The sequence below is a fragment of the Hypomesus nipponensis genome, chromosome 25, assembly GCF_054491055.1.
Source record: "Hypomesus nipponensis isolate SF chromosome 25, ASM5449105v1, whole genome shotgun sequence".
NCBI lineage: Eukaryota > Metazoa > Chordata > Actinopteri > Osmeriformes > Osmeridae > Hypomesus > Hypomesus nipponensis.
Window position 1 is genome coordinate 7,688,161 of NC_140385.1, and position 12,857 is coordinate 7,701,017.

Below are 12,857 nucleotides of genomic sequence, written 5' to 3' on the forward strand. Positions count from 1 at the left end.
ATACCTGATGTGGTAATTATATTAGCGCCTTCTGACAGCTGGGTCCCAGGAGGTTGCTACATTGGTGAGAGTTGAGGGGCGCTAACCACCCCCCCCTCTCCTGTCTTACTGCAGTTGAAGTGAGGTGATTACATTAGCTGTGTGTGCTGGCTGGCCAGGATCTTACTGGTTGGGGATGATGTAGGTTCCGTAGAGTAGTTATGCATGTGCAAAAAGACAAGACTCTTAACTGGTTATGGCTTGGGTTTTCCTTTGCTCAACTTACGAAAGGCTTTCCTAGGTGTGAAAGCCGGTCATGAAAACAAAATGAGTGTGAAAGAAAGAAAGCAATGAATCCCTTTTTCTTAAATCCCATATTTTCGGCGAACTGTGTGGATGTTATAGGAAATGATCGAGCAGAAAATTACGGCAAATGCTTCAAGGGAATTTGATCAAAACATTTGCACATTTCAAATGTTAAATTAAGCATCACTTAATAAGTTGTACTTAATTTTAAGATTACAGAGTATACTAAACATGCATGTATTCATAGTGTAATTAGTTATCACACATACAGTAACAAGTCATTTCACAGCATATCATTTCAAAGTCATATATGCCAATAATGTGCATGTGTGAGTGTTTGCGCGTTTGTGATTCCGTACACAAGTGGCCAAGTATATCCGCCATATCTGTGCATGTGTGTGTTTTGCCAACAGGCTGTAAAAATACAAAATAAAGAAAAGGAAAGAAAAATGGTTGAAAATGATGAACGTTACCTTTGCCAAGCAATCCCCAAAGTATCCTCACTGGCACTGGTGCCATAATGCCTGCCGTTTTGAGTCATGGTCCAGTCACATATCCTCAGCTGTCAATTAAAACCTAGCAGTCAGATACGGGCCAGGACAACTTCTACTTTGATTTCACTAGACAACAGAATGCATGCAATAGAGCCTGAAGCAGCCTCAATACAAACAACAAAAGCCCCTGGCTCCCATACTAAACAATAATGATTTCATCTCAACATAAAGAAATCTGTACTTATGTTAAAATATGTGAAAGATTGAAAATGAAGAACATAGAACATGCATGTCACAATAGGTAGTACATTCTCAGTTGCTAACCTGGAATTTAAAAAGGGGTTAGTTTTACAGTTTAAGTGTGAGTCATGTCAAATGGTCAGTCGCTCAAAAATCGGGGCCGTGCTAAAAGTTAGCCTGTGAGCTCATGCACTTCTTATGGTGCATGCATCTGCCTGCTTTGGGGATGTGGCATATTAATCTAAAGGTAACTTGGGATACATCCAGAGGGTGGGGTGGGTAATGTGTCAATAAAATCACTGACATACACACGCACAGTCCATGCATTGTGCACACACACAAGACATTCCAAATCATATCTACAGTCTGACCAATCCATCCAGACCTTTACTCTATTCTTCTTACTGTAACTATGTATGTATGCAAATCTACTCCTCAACACATTATCCACAGAAAATCCATCTGATGCCCATGCATGTTCACACAGTAAACTGGGTATTTGGCACCAAAATTGTGCACAAGAATCCAAAACAGTTTGCCAGGTTTCAGATTGGGGCTGGGATTAGGGTGTGAAAGCACTTGACTGGAAATCAATGGAACAAAGGTTCTAAAGCAGGCAGGTGCATGGTAATTGGTGACAGAATTCTGCTAATTTATATTGCTTTATATGGCTTGTAAGCCTTTGATAGAGCATGATTAATATAAATTAAATTTCAATGAAATCTCAATTGAAGCTTATGTACATTTAATGTGTTCTGTTGCTAAGTGAACAATTAATTTGGGAAATATTCTTTCCTATTCAATATACAAAACCATTCAGAGACAAAGACATGCCATCTCTTGCCAAGTTTACAACCTACAACTTGAAACAAAGAGAAAAAGTATGAAGTATGAATTTCCCGACCACGCCATTTCGTGTTGCTACATTCATTGTAGTACCATGTCACATTCTATGTCGAATATGGAGTACATGAAACCCCTTTCTGTATCGTGCGGAAAGCTTGGGAGGCAAACCACAGAAACTGTTGTTCACACATTCAGGGACAACTGAACAACGTGGACAAGCTGACTTCACAAGAGGCTGCGAGAGCCTCGCCAGACGTGCCAGCGCTCCCTGTGCTCAGAGGCTCTTTCCTCCAAGCCATCTGTCCACAGGCGCTGTCAGACCAGAGCAGCGCGGCTAGCGGGCCGCGGGAACGTGCCAGGGAGAGTACACAAACAGAGGCAGCAGATTGAGGATTAGCATCCTTCTTTAGATAATGCAAAATGACATCTGATCATGGACGGTTCCCACAAGAATTGCATTCCCAGGAGTTCACCGAGGGATGAATTCAGCGTTTTCACAGGTTTTGTATCTAAGACGTATAGAGCAGGTGTGAAGGAGGCTGTCTGTGTTTGAAGTTCAGGCCCCCTGAGGGTCTGAGTGTGTATTTATTCTCTGCCTTTTTATGGTTTTTCTTATTTTCCTATGGGGTAGTTTGATCTTGGAACAAAAACCTCTCCTGGTTAAGGTCACACCTTGCCATACATTTTACCACCTAGTGGCGCTGTAGTACAGGGCAGTACACCTTTGCAAGGTTATAGTTCCTCCACGATTTGACTAATGAGGTAAAGTGGACTGTTTAACATGAACTATGATTCACTATTATGCACCAAACCTGGTTCAAAATATCTTCTATCAAAGGGTCTACTTCAAAAGTACTACTTCAAATATCCTTTTACGTATCTCAAATAACATGGCCAATATTGGCCAAATGGGTGTGACTTGAAAGGGAGTCTAAACTATCACAATAAAACTAGGTGTACCTGTTCATGTCTACGCAAGGAACTTTGACCATCAGGTATTTGCATACTAACTGCATGGGAATTCTCTCGTCCACATATTGATACATCTTTATTAGACTGATCTATAGATTTCTGAATGTATATATTTGTTGGCGTGTTACTAATTGTTTTACGTTTCGATGATGCTGTTTAGGCCAATTCATTGGATCATATTGTATAATAGCATCCATGATGGTTCACTTACTTACAGTATCACTGGGAGTTCCTGGTTGGTACCTATATTTTGATGCATTGAAAACGTTTTTTTTGATAAATGTAAATTCATGGGATTGGGCTATTACATAAACAATTAATTATCATAATGATTCGATTTGTTGTGTAAACGTGCAGTTGTTTCCAACCCAACTACATAATGGACTATATTTAACTGCTATGTACATCCACAGGTTTAGCAGTGCTGGTTATATGGTATGGGACGGGTTGGGCTATCCACGGATGTTTGTTTTTTCCGTTCATGTTCATCTTCCCCTTTTCAACATCCACTTATCCCTTATACCCCTCCCCCATACTGCCCCTTCTTACCCTTTTGTAATTACCTATACGTCTTAGATGAAATATTTATTTAAATAGAAATTCCTATGTACCTAAAATTTTACTATAGACATTGCTATGTAGTTACATGGTACTTGATGTAACCTTAATGTAATGTGTTGCCAATACTATTTAAAAAAATGTGTTTGCTTTTAGTCCAAATTAATTCGGTCATACTGTCTAGCTAGGAGTGAAACTTCTAAGAAGTAGTGACATCACATGTTCGTCGGATAAACATAGCATGGCTACCAGAAAGAACCAACAACAAACTCTGGCAACACTGGCCAAATAATCCTCCTCCATCATAGGAAAAAAACATCCCATCATTAACAAAACTTCACATTTTCCGCCTGCTCTACCTTAGCCAAACTGGGGAGATCAACAGAGGAAGGCTTTGTCATCATCTGCTGGGGAAACCAGGCGGAGGAGAAACCAGTGATTATTATGTAGCCGCATGCAGATGCATTCAATTAGCTGTGGTTGGAAAACCCTTGGCCGCGGACCAGCTGTTTTGACGAGGAGGGGCTGGCTGCGAACACACCCTTTACCATCATTCTGGACCACGATGCTACCAACCTCACAGACTCCAGCCGCCGCAATGCTCAAAACCTCACACACCCCAGCCACAGCAATGCTCAAAACCTCACACACCCCAGCTGCCGCGACACTCCCAACCTCACATACTCCAGCCGCAGCATGGGCCCAGGCACCGCAACAACAGCCACGAGACGCCAACACCACCAAACAGTCCAGCTGTGTGTGTGTCTTTCGTTATGACATCAATCTTAACTACAGTGAATACAACATGGGTTATGGAAACTCTTATACAATATTTCAAGGCCAAGAGCATATTGCAGACTTGTTTGTAAGGCAATGCAAAAATCTTCATATTGTATCCAAACAAAGCAATCCACACTAAGCAACAACAAAAGGACTCCCTGTATCTCGTATATTTTGTATTTTCTATATTTAAAATTGTTACTCTGAATGCTGTACTGTACCCTGCTGCTGTTGCAAACTGCAATTTACCCAGTGCGGGACAAATAAAGATGATCTTATCTTATCTCCTAAAGTCTGTGTTTTCACTGTCATTGCCTTACATGACATACAATTGTTTGTATGTGAACTGAAACTATTCTCCAATGTCTTCCTCCTGATAGATTGTGTCATCAATCATTTTAGAGGGCTTAAAGAGAGCCATTCAAACTGACATACTGATCTTCGAATAAGACCTGTAGTTTCTGAACTGTTTCAGAGAGAAAGCCACAAGAATGCGAGCAGCGAATATGTCTTCAACCTTTGACAACATAATTGATGCCAGTTACACAGTTAAATAGCTTAAAGACTTGCACAAAGACAAAGAATGGAAGGGGAACGGTCTGCCCATACAGAATATACAGTAACATACTTATTACATAAACAATGTGTGGATCTTAAAATACACCATCCGGCTTCAAACTCCTAGATCTGCAAACTGTTCCTTCAAACTACGATCACCTCGCATGCATGTTCAAATGGTCTTCTTGATTTAAACAGGGATGTCATAGAGTCAGGCCAGGTATCGTGTGCTGTGTATAGTGACTGTAGTATTTGTTAATGTATCACTGTACTGTAGGTACAGTGTCTGTTTTAAGATCAGAGAAAAGGGATGATGTCTTGTCCTTTGAGATGGAGGGTTTGTGTAAAAGGGTTCAACGTCTCACCTGTTGTTGATGCAGGAAGGCGGGTTCTCTGGGGCTCAGTCCAACAAAACGATTGGTTGTCGGGGTCCCTGGGGCTGAGTAGCCTAACAAATCCACAAGTACACATTTTAGACGATTGCAGAGTTGGGAGAAAATGTTCCTTTTGAACTCCTTAAGGTTATCAGTCATAAGATATCAAATTAAGTTTGACTTCATTCGTTGCTGAAGTAAAAGTTCCTCAAATGAAAGGCACGATTTACAACAAAGTGAAAACCAAATATGAATGATCAACTTGTAAATGAGGAGTACGCCATGGGGAGGGGAAGACCCACCTTCTGATGATGTGGCGATGGGCTTGGTATCTGGCATGGAGAGAGACACAGGCCTCACAGATCCATGGTGAGGAGAGGGGGCCAGGACTGGGGTGAAGTGACCCGGGACCTTCCCCCCCACCTGGCCACTGCTGGTGGGCTGCGAGGGAACAGGACACAAGACAGGTCACATGACAGCATTCTGCACACTGCATACAAAAGGAATGAGTATTGGATTGGAGGGATTTTGGGATGCTTGTGAATAATTGTTATTGTTATTGCTATTATTCCACTACTTCTTAGAAGATAATTGTAGTGAATTAATAGTTGGCGTTTCTGTTTTACTGTTTATGTTTATCACAAATGATGAGACGAGAAAGATGAGATGCTTTAGATACCTACACTAACAGTTTAAAGTTGTTTTAAACATGATATTGTTTAACAATATATAATATTGTTAAATTGTACAATATTGTAATATTGTACATTTGGTATCTGGTATCTACACACAGTGTAGAATCAAAGTATTAATACATCCTAGTTTATACTGACCAAAAACCTTTTTTGTGATGAAGATCCAAATATTATCAGAAGAAGAAGAATTGTATTCATATAAAATAACTATTAAAAAACGATCTATCTCGGGGTTTGGTGGGTTTTGGTCGGGGGATGTGAGGTTTGGGGGGACGGCAGGACGGGGGGAGCTACTCTTGCAGACGGTTGGAGACAGTCTTCAGTTCATTCCTCTGCGCCCTGAGTTCAAACCTCAAACAGCCTCTATGGAAAAGAATCGTGTCTACAGGGTTCCTTCAAATGTGAATAGAAAGTTTAATTAGAGTGTAATATAATCTGCGTTAAAGCATAAAACATCCTGGCGCCTGTCCATTATAGGAGCTGTGTTATTTGCCGAGGCCCCCCTCTCTCCCCTTTCCCTCCCCATCGCCCAACCCTCCACCCTCCCTTCCATCATGCCTTCCCTCCCTCCCCACTCCATTCCTCTCCCTCCCTCTCTTCCCCACCCTCCTGCCTCCCCTTCCCTTCCCTCCCTCCCCTCCCCTCCCCTTCCCATCCCTCCCTCCCTCCCTCCCCTTCCCCCTCCCTCCCTCCCTTCCCCTCCCTCCCCCCTCCTGCTAGCACCCCAGCAGAGGGCCAGTTAATTCTGTAAAAGAGCCGGGCCCCGGCAACGGCAAATATTTACGACCTTTATGATTCCCTGCGGTTTTCTCTCGAGATCTGGCGATCTGGCCGTGTATGGGCCCTTTGTTTACAGTGAGAACAGCGGGGATATAAAACTCACATAAATATCTCACGGCTTTCTCATCTCATAGAGATCCCTAACCCCCCCCCCTGTCTTTCTCTCAAACACTAGACTCAGTGTTAAACCCAATGCAGAAAGTCCAATGTTTGATCGTAAATAAACACAATGAACACAATGTTATGCGCTTCTGTAAATTAGTTATGAATCATATTTTTTGTCTTTGTTTACTTTTGAATATTGAGTTACTTTATTGTACGGTTTCCTTTTTATGAGAAGGAAAGAGCTGAAGCCACATCATAACCTTTAATTTAAAAGTGTTTCAACGCGTAAGAATGTGTCGTCGTGTGAGCCCTCTCACCATCACAGAACCCACAATTTGACTAAGCCGAAACCCCCCCAACCAACATTGGTCAACGTACAGTGAGTCACAAGTCACAAATGACCCTCCCATCCCTATTCAAAAGACCAATTGGAAGCAGCAAAGCAGTACAACACATCAGGGAGGAAATGCAGCTTCTCTCTTTGCCGAAATTGCCGACGGCGTCACCAACCTGACTGCTCTGCGGGCTGGACGGGTCGTACGTTGGCACGTAGCTCTTGAGCGAGTCGGCAGGGTTGAGGTGAGGTGGGTAGCGGATGGTGGGGTGTGAAAAGTACGGGGCCGGGGCCGGGGGCAGGATGGCGGAGGCAGAGAACTGCAGAGGCGAATGGGGAGGGGGACTCCGGGTCGAAATAACTGACGGCACAAAGAGAGGAAGGAGAGAACAGAGCGAATGAGAGCTCCCACAAAGACAGCACACATGTGAGTCGACGTAGACAGAAAAACGTTGGTCGACAAACGTGAGTAAAGTGGGTCAAATGGGTATAAGTTGCGGCCGAGGGATCGGTTCCAGAGCTTACCACTGTGTCCTACCCCTGTTAGGCCGGGGTGGTGCTGGGAGAAAGTGCTGAGTCTGGGGGAGGAGTCCTGTGAGGAGGTGGGGCTGAAGAGGGGCTTCTCTGGCTTCTTCATGGTGGGAGAAGACATGTCTGCTGGGGAGCACAAACGCAAAAGATCTCAGTGGGACATCTTTTCACTGTCCTCAACACGCAGTAACTCCTCACACACCGTAAACCCGCTTCCAGTAAAAGCTTGCGAACGCTCTACTGCGTGAGAGAAGCGGTTTAAACCCTATGAATGCTGCAGTTCTCCATGGTCTGCGTAAGGAGTAAAAGCTGGACCATACATGCTAACATGTTAGTTGACAGAGGTGTTGGGATGCTCTCTCTCTCTCTCTCTCTCTCTCTCTCTCTCTCTCTCTCTCTCGCACCCTATCTCTTTCTATACCGTTACCTGCACTGCTGTTCAGACCCTGCCACGTAGCTTATCTATCAACCCCATTGTGAGAGGAAGAACTCTCCAGCCAGCAGAGGACAAGGCCAAACAGGATTCAAGGGATTCCATCCTACTTCCATCCTGTTTCTCTTCTCTCACTCCATCCGTGTGCCTCTCTCTCTCTCTCTCTCTCTCTCTCTCTCTCTCTCTGTTACTGGCAGGGTTGACAGGCCCAGCGACTGAACCAACAACATGCATATCTACAGCTATTTCAAACCATACCTAACTCACTTCAAAATGCTATTGTTTTCAAAAGAAAGGCATATTTCTGTCCTACAGTTTGTGGGTAGTAGAGGGTATATATCGAGAGATGATCAAAACTGAGCCTCCTATCTCCGTTCCTTTCATGGCACATTTCACATCGAGCGGCTCGTCACCTTGCTCTCTCTCGTGCCAGGTTCTGCTGCCGCTGGCTGGAGAGCTGGGGGAGGAGTAGAAGTCTGGCCCAGGGGGACTGGTCTCCATGCTCTCCTCAATGTTTATCGTCTTGGGCCTTTTGCTAAGATGGACGAAGAACAGGTCAGATGTAACCAGCACATATTATATGAAGTGTTTTCAAGATCAAATCCATCGATATCATGAGTTAAGTCACGTTCGGTCACCTGTACTGTCGGAGCGTGTGAACTGATATTGCATCTGTGTCTGTATTTGACAGGCATGTTCTTGTATCCAGTGCAGTGGTCTTCAACCCTGGTCCTCAGGCCACATTGCTTGGTATGTTTAGATGTTTCCCTGATTTCAACACACCTCAGCTTAATAACAACCAATTCATTTGAATCAGGTGTGTTGGAGCAGAGAAACTTTTTTTTTTTTAAGTCAGTGGGCCCTGAGAACCTGGGTTGAAGACCATTGCTCTAGTGGATTGTTATGGTATTTAAGTGAACCGGAACAAAGGGGGTTCATGTGTGAGCTGCGAGGCCAGCAGACTGACCTGCCAGGCGGGGAGGAGAGGGAGCGGTGCAGCCCCACGCTGGAGTTCAGGTCATGGTAGTACGGCTGACTAGGCATGTCTGCCATGGAGAAGTTCACCCCTGCTCCTTGGGTGATGGGAGCTGAAGACACAACAAAGAGAAGAGAACATGTCCGTGTTCATTCATGTCCATGTCGTTAATGCAGTACAAATGTGGGTTCTTGTTGTACTACTCCTTATATTTTTTCACTGCTGTATATAATCAAGGTGCAAAGAAGATATTAGGTATGTAATTATCTTTGAAATATCTGAGTATCTTTACAAATGCAGGCTAGTTGTTATTTAAACAGAAATACAAAAATAATGTACTTTGATTTATCCAAATAATTGCAAAATAATGATGACAATTCCAGGAACCCAACAAATACATATAAAGACATATAACATGGAACTCCACCAAGGTGAGGATAACATTGAGTTAACATGTGCTGCCATAGGGCATCTTTAAAGCCAGAGACTGTAGACAGACTTGTCTTTCTTGCTTGTAACTTGTAAGACAACAATAAACTGTGATGTGCTTACAAACATTTGCAATGAATATTGACTTGCACTTTGTTTCTTATTTTGTATTTTCTGTTCGAAACTTCTCAGGGTTTTTAGCCTTTCACATCGTTTTGCTGAATGTTTAACATGTTAAAAATTGTGATCAATATTAAACCTAGAGACCATCGACTTGGTCTTGGTTGTAACTACCTCAACATAAGCTGTCATTCGCTAGACGTTCTAATGCAATTTGATATAAACTTTATTTATTTTTATTTTGTACATCTTGTTCATAACTTGTAAGAGCTTATATAGTTCTAAAGAAGAAATGTTGGGAGTTTACGATAAAAAAAGAAACATTCAAACCTTTGGTTTGTACAGGCGTTCTTGTCTGAAGCAAATATGCACCTTTGAAACAGACTTAATTAATATTGTCTTATATCGTTATTGAATGAAAATATAAATATCTATCGTGATAATGTTTTACCCATATCGCCCAGCCCTAATGTGTGTATTCCCAGCAATATGCTGCCTTCTTCTCATGAAAAAAACTGGGTTGCAGCCAAACCCACCAGCCTTAAGATTGGTCCCATCTCTAGCTGGCACATTCAAACAAGCCCTCACTAATTTGGTCAAGTACTTAAACAGTACAATCATCAACTGCCAAGTCTGTAACACTGTATAATAACACTAACTGTAAACACGTATAGTTTTACAATGAAGCTTGTTTTGTCTCTCCAGCTTGAAGTAGGAAAATTGTTTCAGGGAGGTGAGGAAAGTCTTTTAAGACCCATTTATGCTGCTCCATCTTCCTCTTGACTGAAGAGACGCAGCGCGAGAAACAGCGCCATGTGGCTGGTTTGGGAGTCCCACACAGCAGAGCGGCCTGACTGCAGAGTAGCTGGAGCAGGAGTGCAGTGTGGAGTGCCGTGTGGCTGGTTGGGACTCACTGACAGACTGAAGTGTGTGGTGCTCTCTGTTGTGGTCTGAGGTTCACCGCTGGCATGAGCTGTGGCAGCCGCTAAACTGGCACGGGCAACCTCCAATCATGCCCTGGCCACGGGCTTCCTACCCCGGGGGAACCAGCATCATTCTCTCTTTTCTTTCTTTCTGTCTGTCTCTCTACAACAAGAAACATGGCTAACTTTGGCAACGCAAGAAATAATTAGTTAATTGTTCGGCAGGTTTAAGTTACTGCATTGGAAGCCCATCAGTATCAAAAGGCTTGTTCTAACTCATCAAAGCTAAATCAACTGACTAGCTATATTACATTTGTGGCTGGCTGAAACGGTGGTGACCATAATGAAGAACGTTGCCCTCTTTAAATTGGCAAAACAATGAGTGGGTTCACAAAGTGTGTTGTGTTCTACTTGGGAATGTCCCAGGCCACCCTATCCTGCAGGGAAGGTGTTCCAGATACATGATGCCTTAGGGAAGCGCTGTCCTCATCTAGCAGAGAACCGAGGTTCTTGGAATCTGTCCTTGTGTTTGCGAGGGCAGGCATGTCTATACAAACACAAACACGCGGATATAAAGGCACTCCTCCCGTGTTCTAGAAGGGTGGACTTGCTCAACTGGATTTACTGCAACACTGCTGCTCCCTGCTTGGTTGTTACAGAACCAACAATATGGAGGATGGTTACAGAACCCTCAGAAAGGCTCCAGGAGTATGGAGGGTTTCCACACGGGCGATACTTACTTCTGGAGACTCGCACCAGCTCTGAAACACTGAAGACTCCTGATTTAATGAAGCTGTCTTCCAAGTAAACTGTAGACACAGAAAAGACATGAAACATTATTTTCTCAGTGTGTCAGTATTATATAAATCCTAAATGCAAACTGATCCAGTATGCCAAACAATGTTGATCACAGATTGTATTGTTGTATTGCTTTTCAATACAATAAAAGACATACAGTAGATGGTGGTGGTGTACAGACTGTATCTGTAATGTGTCAGCAGATCTGGGATCAAAACCGTATTATTTTCCCTTAAAAGGGAAACTATCATCAACCAATAACAATATATTTGTCTTGAAGCATATGGTTGTTAATCTCGTCTTTGTCTTCTTCTATTTGATTTAATTCTCCCGGTGTTATCTCCTTGTGCCGTTTCTTCCGTTTCTCTTCATTTTCTCTTTCTTGGGCTGCGTCCCAGTTCTCAAAGTTTTCATATTTTCCAAATAAATTAAACGAAATGTTGAAGTCACAAATTTTTGTAATGTAGGCCAGAGTTTTAGTCGAGTCGATATGTTAGTAGAGTAGCTTATTGTCAATACATTGTAAACGAAGGCTTGTAAACGGAAATTGTTGCTATGGTTACTTGTTTTAGACACAGGGTCTTGATGCTATGTTGCCAGCGGAATAATTTAGAACGGTGAAAAGACAGTTTTTCTGCAATGACGCAGTAGGTGTCCGTTATCACCCTATAATGTACACCCCTGCAGCCAATCAGAATCGAGTATTCACCCAGACCATGGTATAAGGTACGTTGTACGGATGCCCCGCCAAGAAAGCAAAGTCCCAACCCAGACAGGATCTCTTACATCCTGCAGTCATTGACTTCACTGCACTAATAAGCATGTCGGCCTACTGCTCAGATATGACAGTAAGATACGAGGCATGAGAGTGGGCTGGCAGCTACAAGCCCTGTTCCTGAGGCCTCACACAAGCCAGCGGGCTGGAGAAAGAACTGTGTCACTATGGGAGCCCTCCCAGGGTCTGAGTCATTGGCTCACTGCTGTGTTTTACTTGGCAGCCCGATATGCAGAACCTGCTCTTGAGGTAGAAAACTAATTATGCTTTCCTCTATTTTCATTCCTGGCCCATGATGACATAGCACAGGTCAGCCTAGGAGAAAGACAGGCCAAGGGTTTTTAATGTCCTTCCACTTGGCTTCCACACTCACATGTTGAGTACGCTGGTTTCAAGAGTGGTACGGGTATATTCAATCTTTCCCTTTCAAGCAATGCCAATTCAATATTTATATTTGGATGGTAAATCGTTTAGTAGTAGTAGTAGTAGTAGTAGTAGTATAGTAGTAGTAGTAGTAGTTAGCCTGGCTGCCAGTCCAACTTAGCCCCTCCCACAAAATAATTTGGTCGGGAAGTTGGGTCTGGAGTAGCTCGGTTGCAGAAAAACTACAACCGAACAGGAGCTGTTCGGACCAATGAAATTGTCAGGGCGGGCTTTATACGATGATGGACAGATGATCAACAGTAACGCAATCAACCACGTCACCAAAGAGTGCTTGGGTTGAATTTGTTTTCAACAAACAACATATTACGTTTCTCTGATTGGTTGTAGGTCTATCCAATTGAGCGATGAGGCATTGGTTTTACGAGTTTGGTTGAAACACGCCCCATACTCACAGCCTAACGGAGAGT

The 12,857-nt window shown here is 43.2% G+C and overlaps 1 protein-coding gene across 7 annotated transcripts in view; it reads right to left on the reverse strand.

Annotated features, from left to right (window-relative positions):
• The window catches only part of LOC146222133 (nuclear factor 1 B-type-like), a 56,281-nt gene that overhangs the window by 8,215 nt on the left and 35,209 nt on the right, over nt 1–12,857 (reverse strand). For 4 of the 7 annotated variants that reach the window (XM_084691180.1, XM_084691181.1, XM_084691178.1 and 1 more), the window contains 8 exons: nt 11,174–11,242; nt 8,953–9,073; nt 8,399–8,520; nt 7,547–7,678; nt 7,198–7,382; nt 5,410–5,548; nt 5,099–5,181; nt 759–847 (listed from right to left, as the gene is read on the reverse strand). In XM_084691180.1, the coding sequence (XP_084547306.1) occupies nt 759–847; nt 5,099–5,181; nt 5,410–5,548; nt 7,198–7,382; nt 7,547–7,678; nt 8,399–8,520; nt 8,953–9,073; nt 11,174–11,242 (940 nt within the window). The remainder of the gene's footprint in view (nt 1–758; nt 848–5,098; nt 5,182–5,409; nt 5,549–7,197; nt 7,383–7,546; nt 7,679–8,398; nt 8,521–8,952; nt 9,074–11,173; nt 11,243–12,857) is intronic. The other 3 variants (XM_084691179.1, XM_084691183.1, XM_084691182.1) reach the window with 3 other exon arrangements.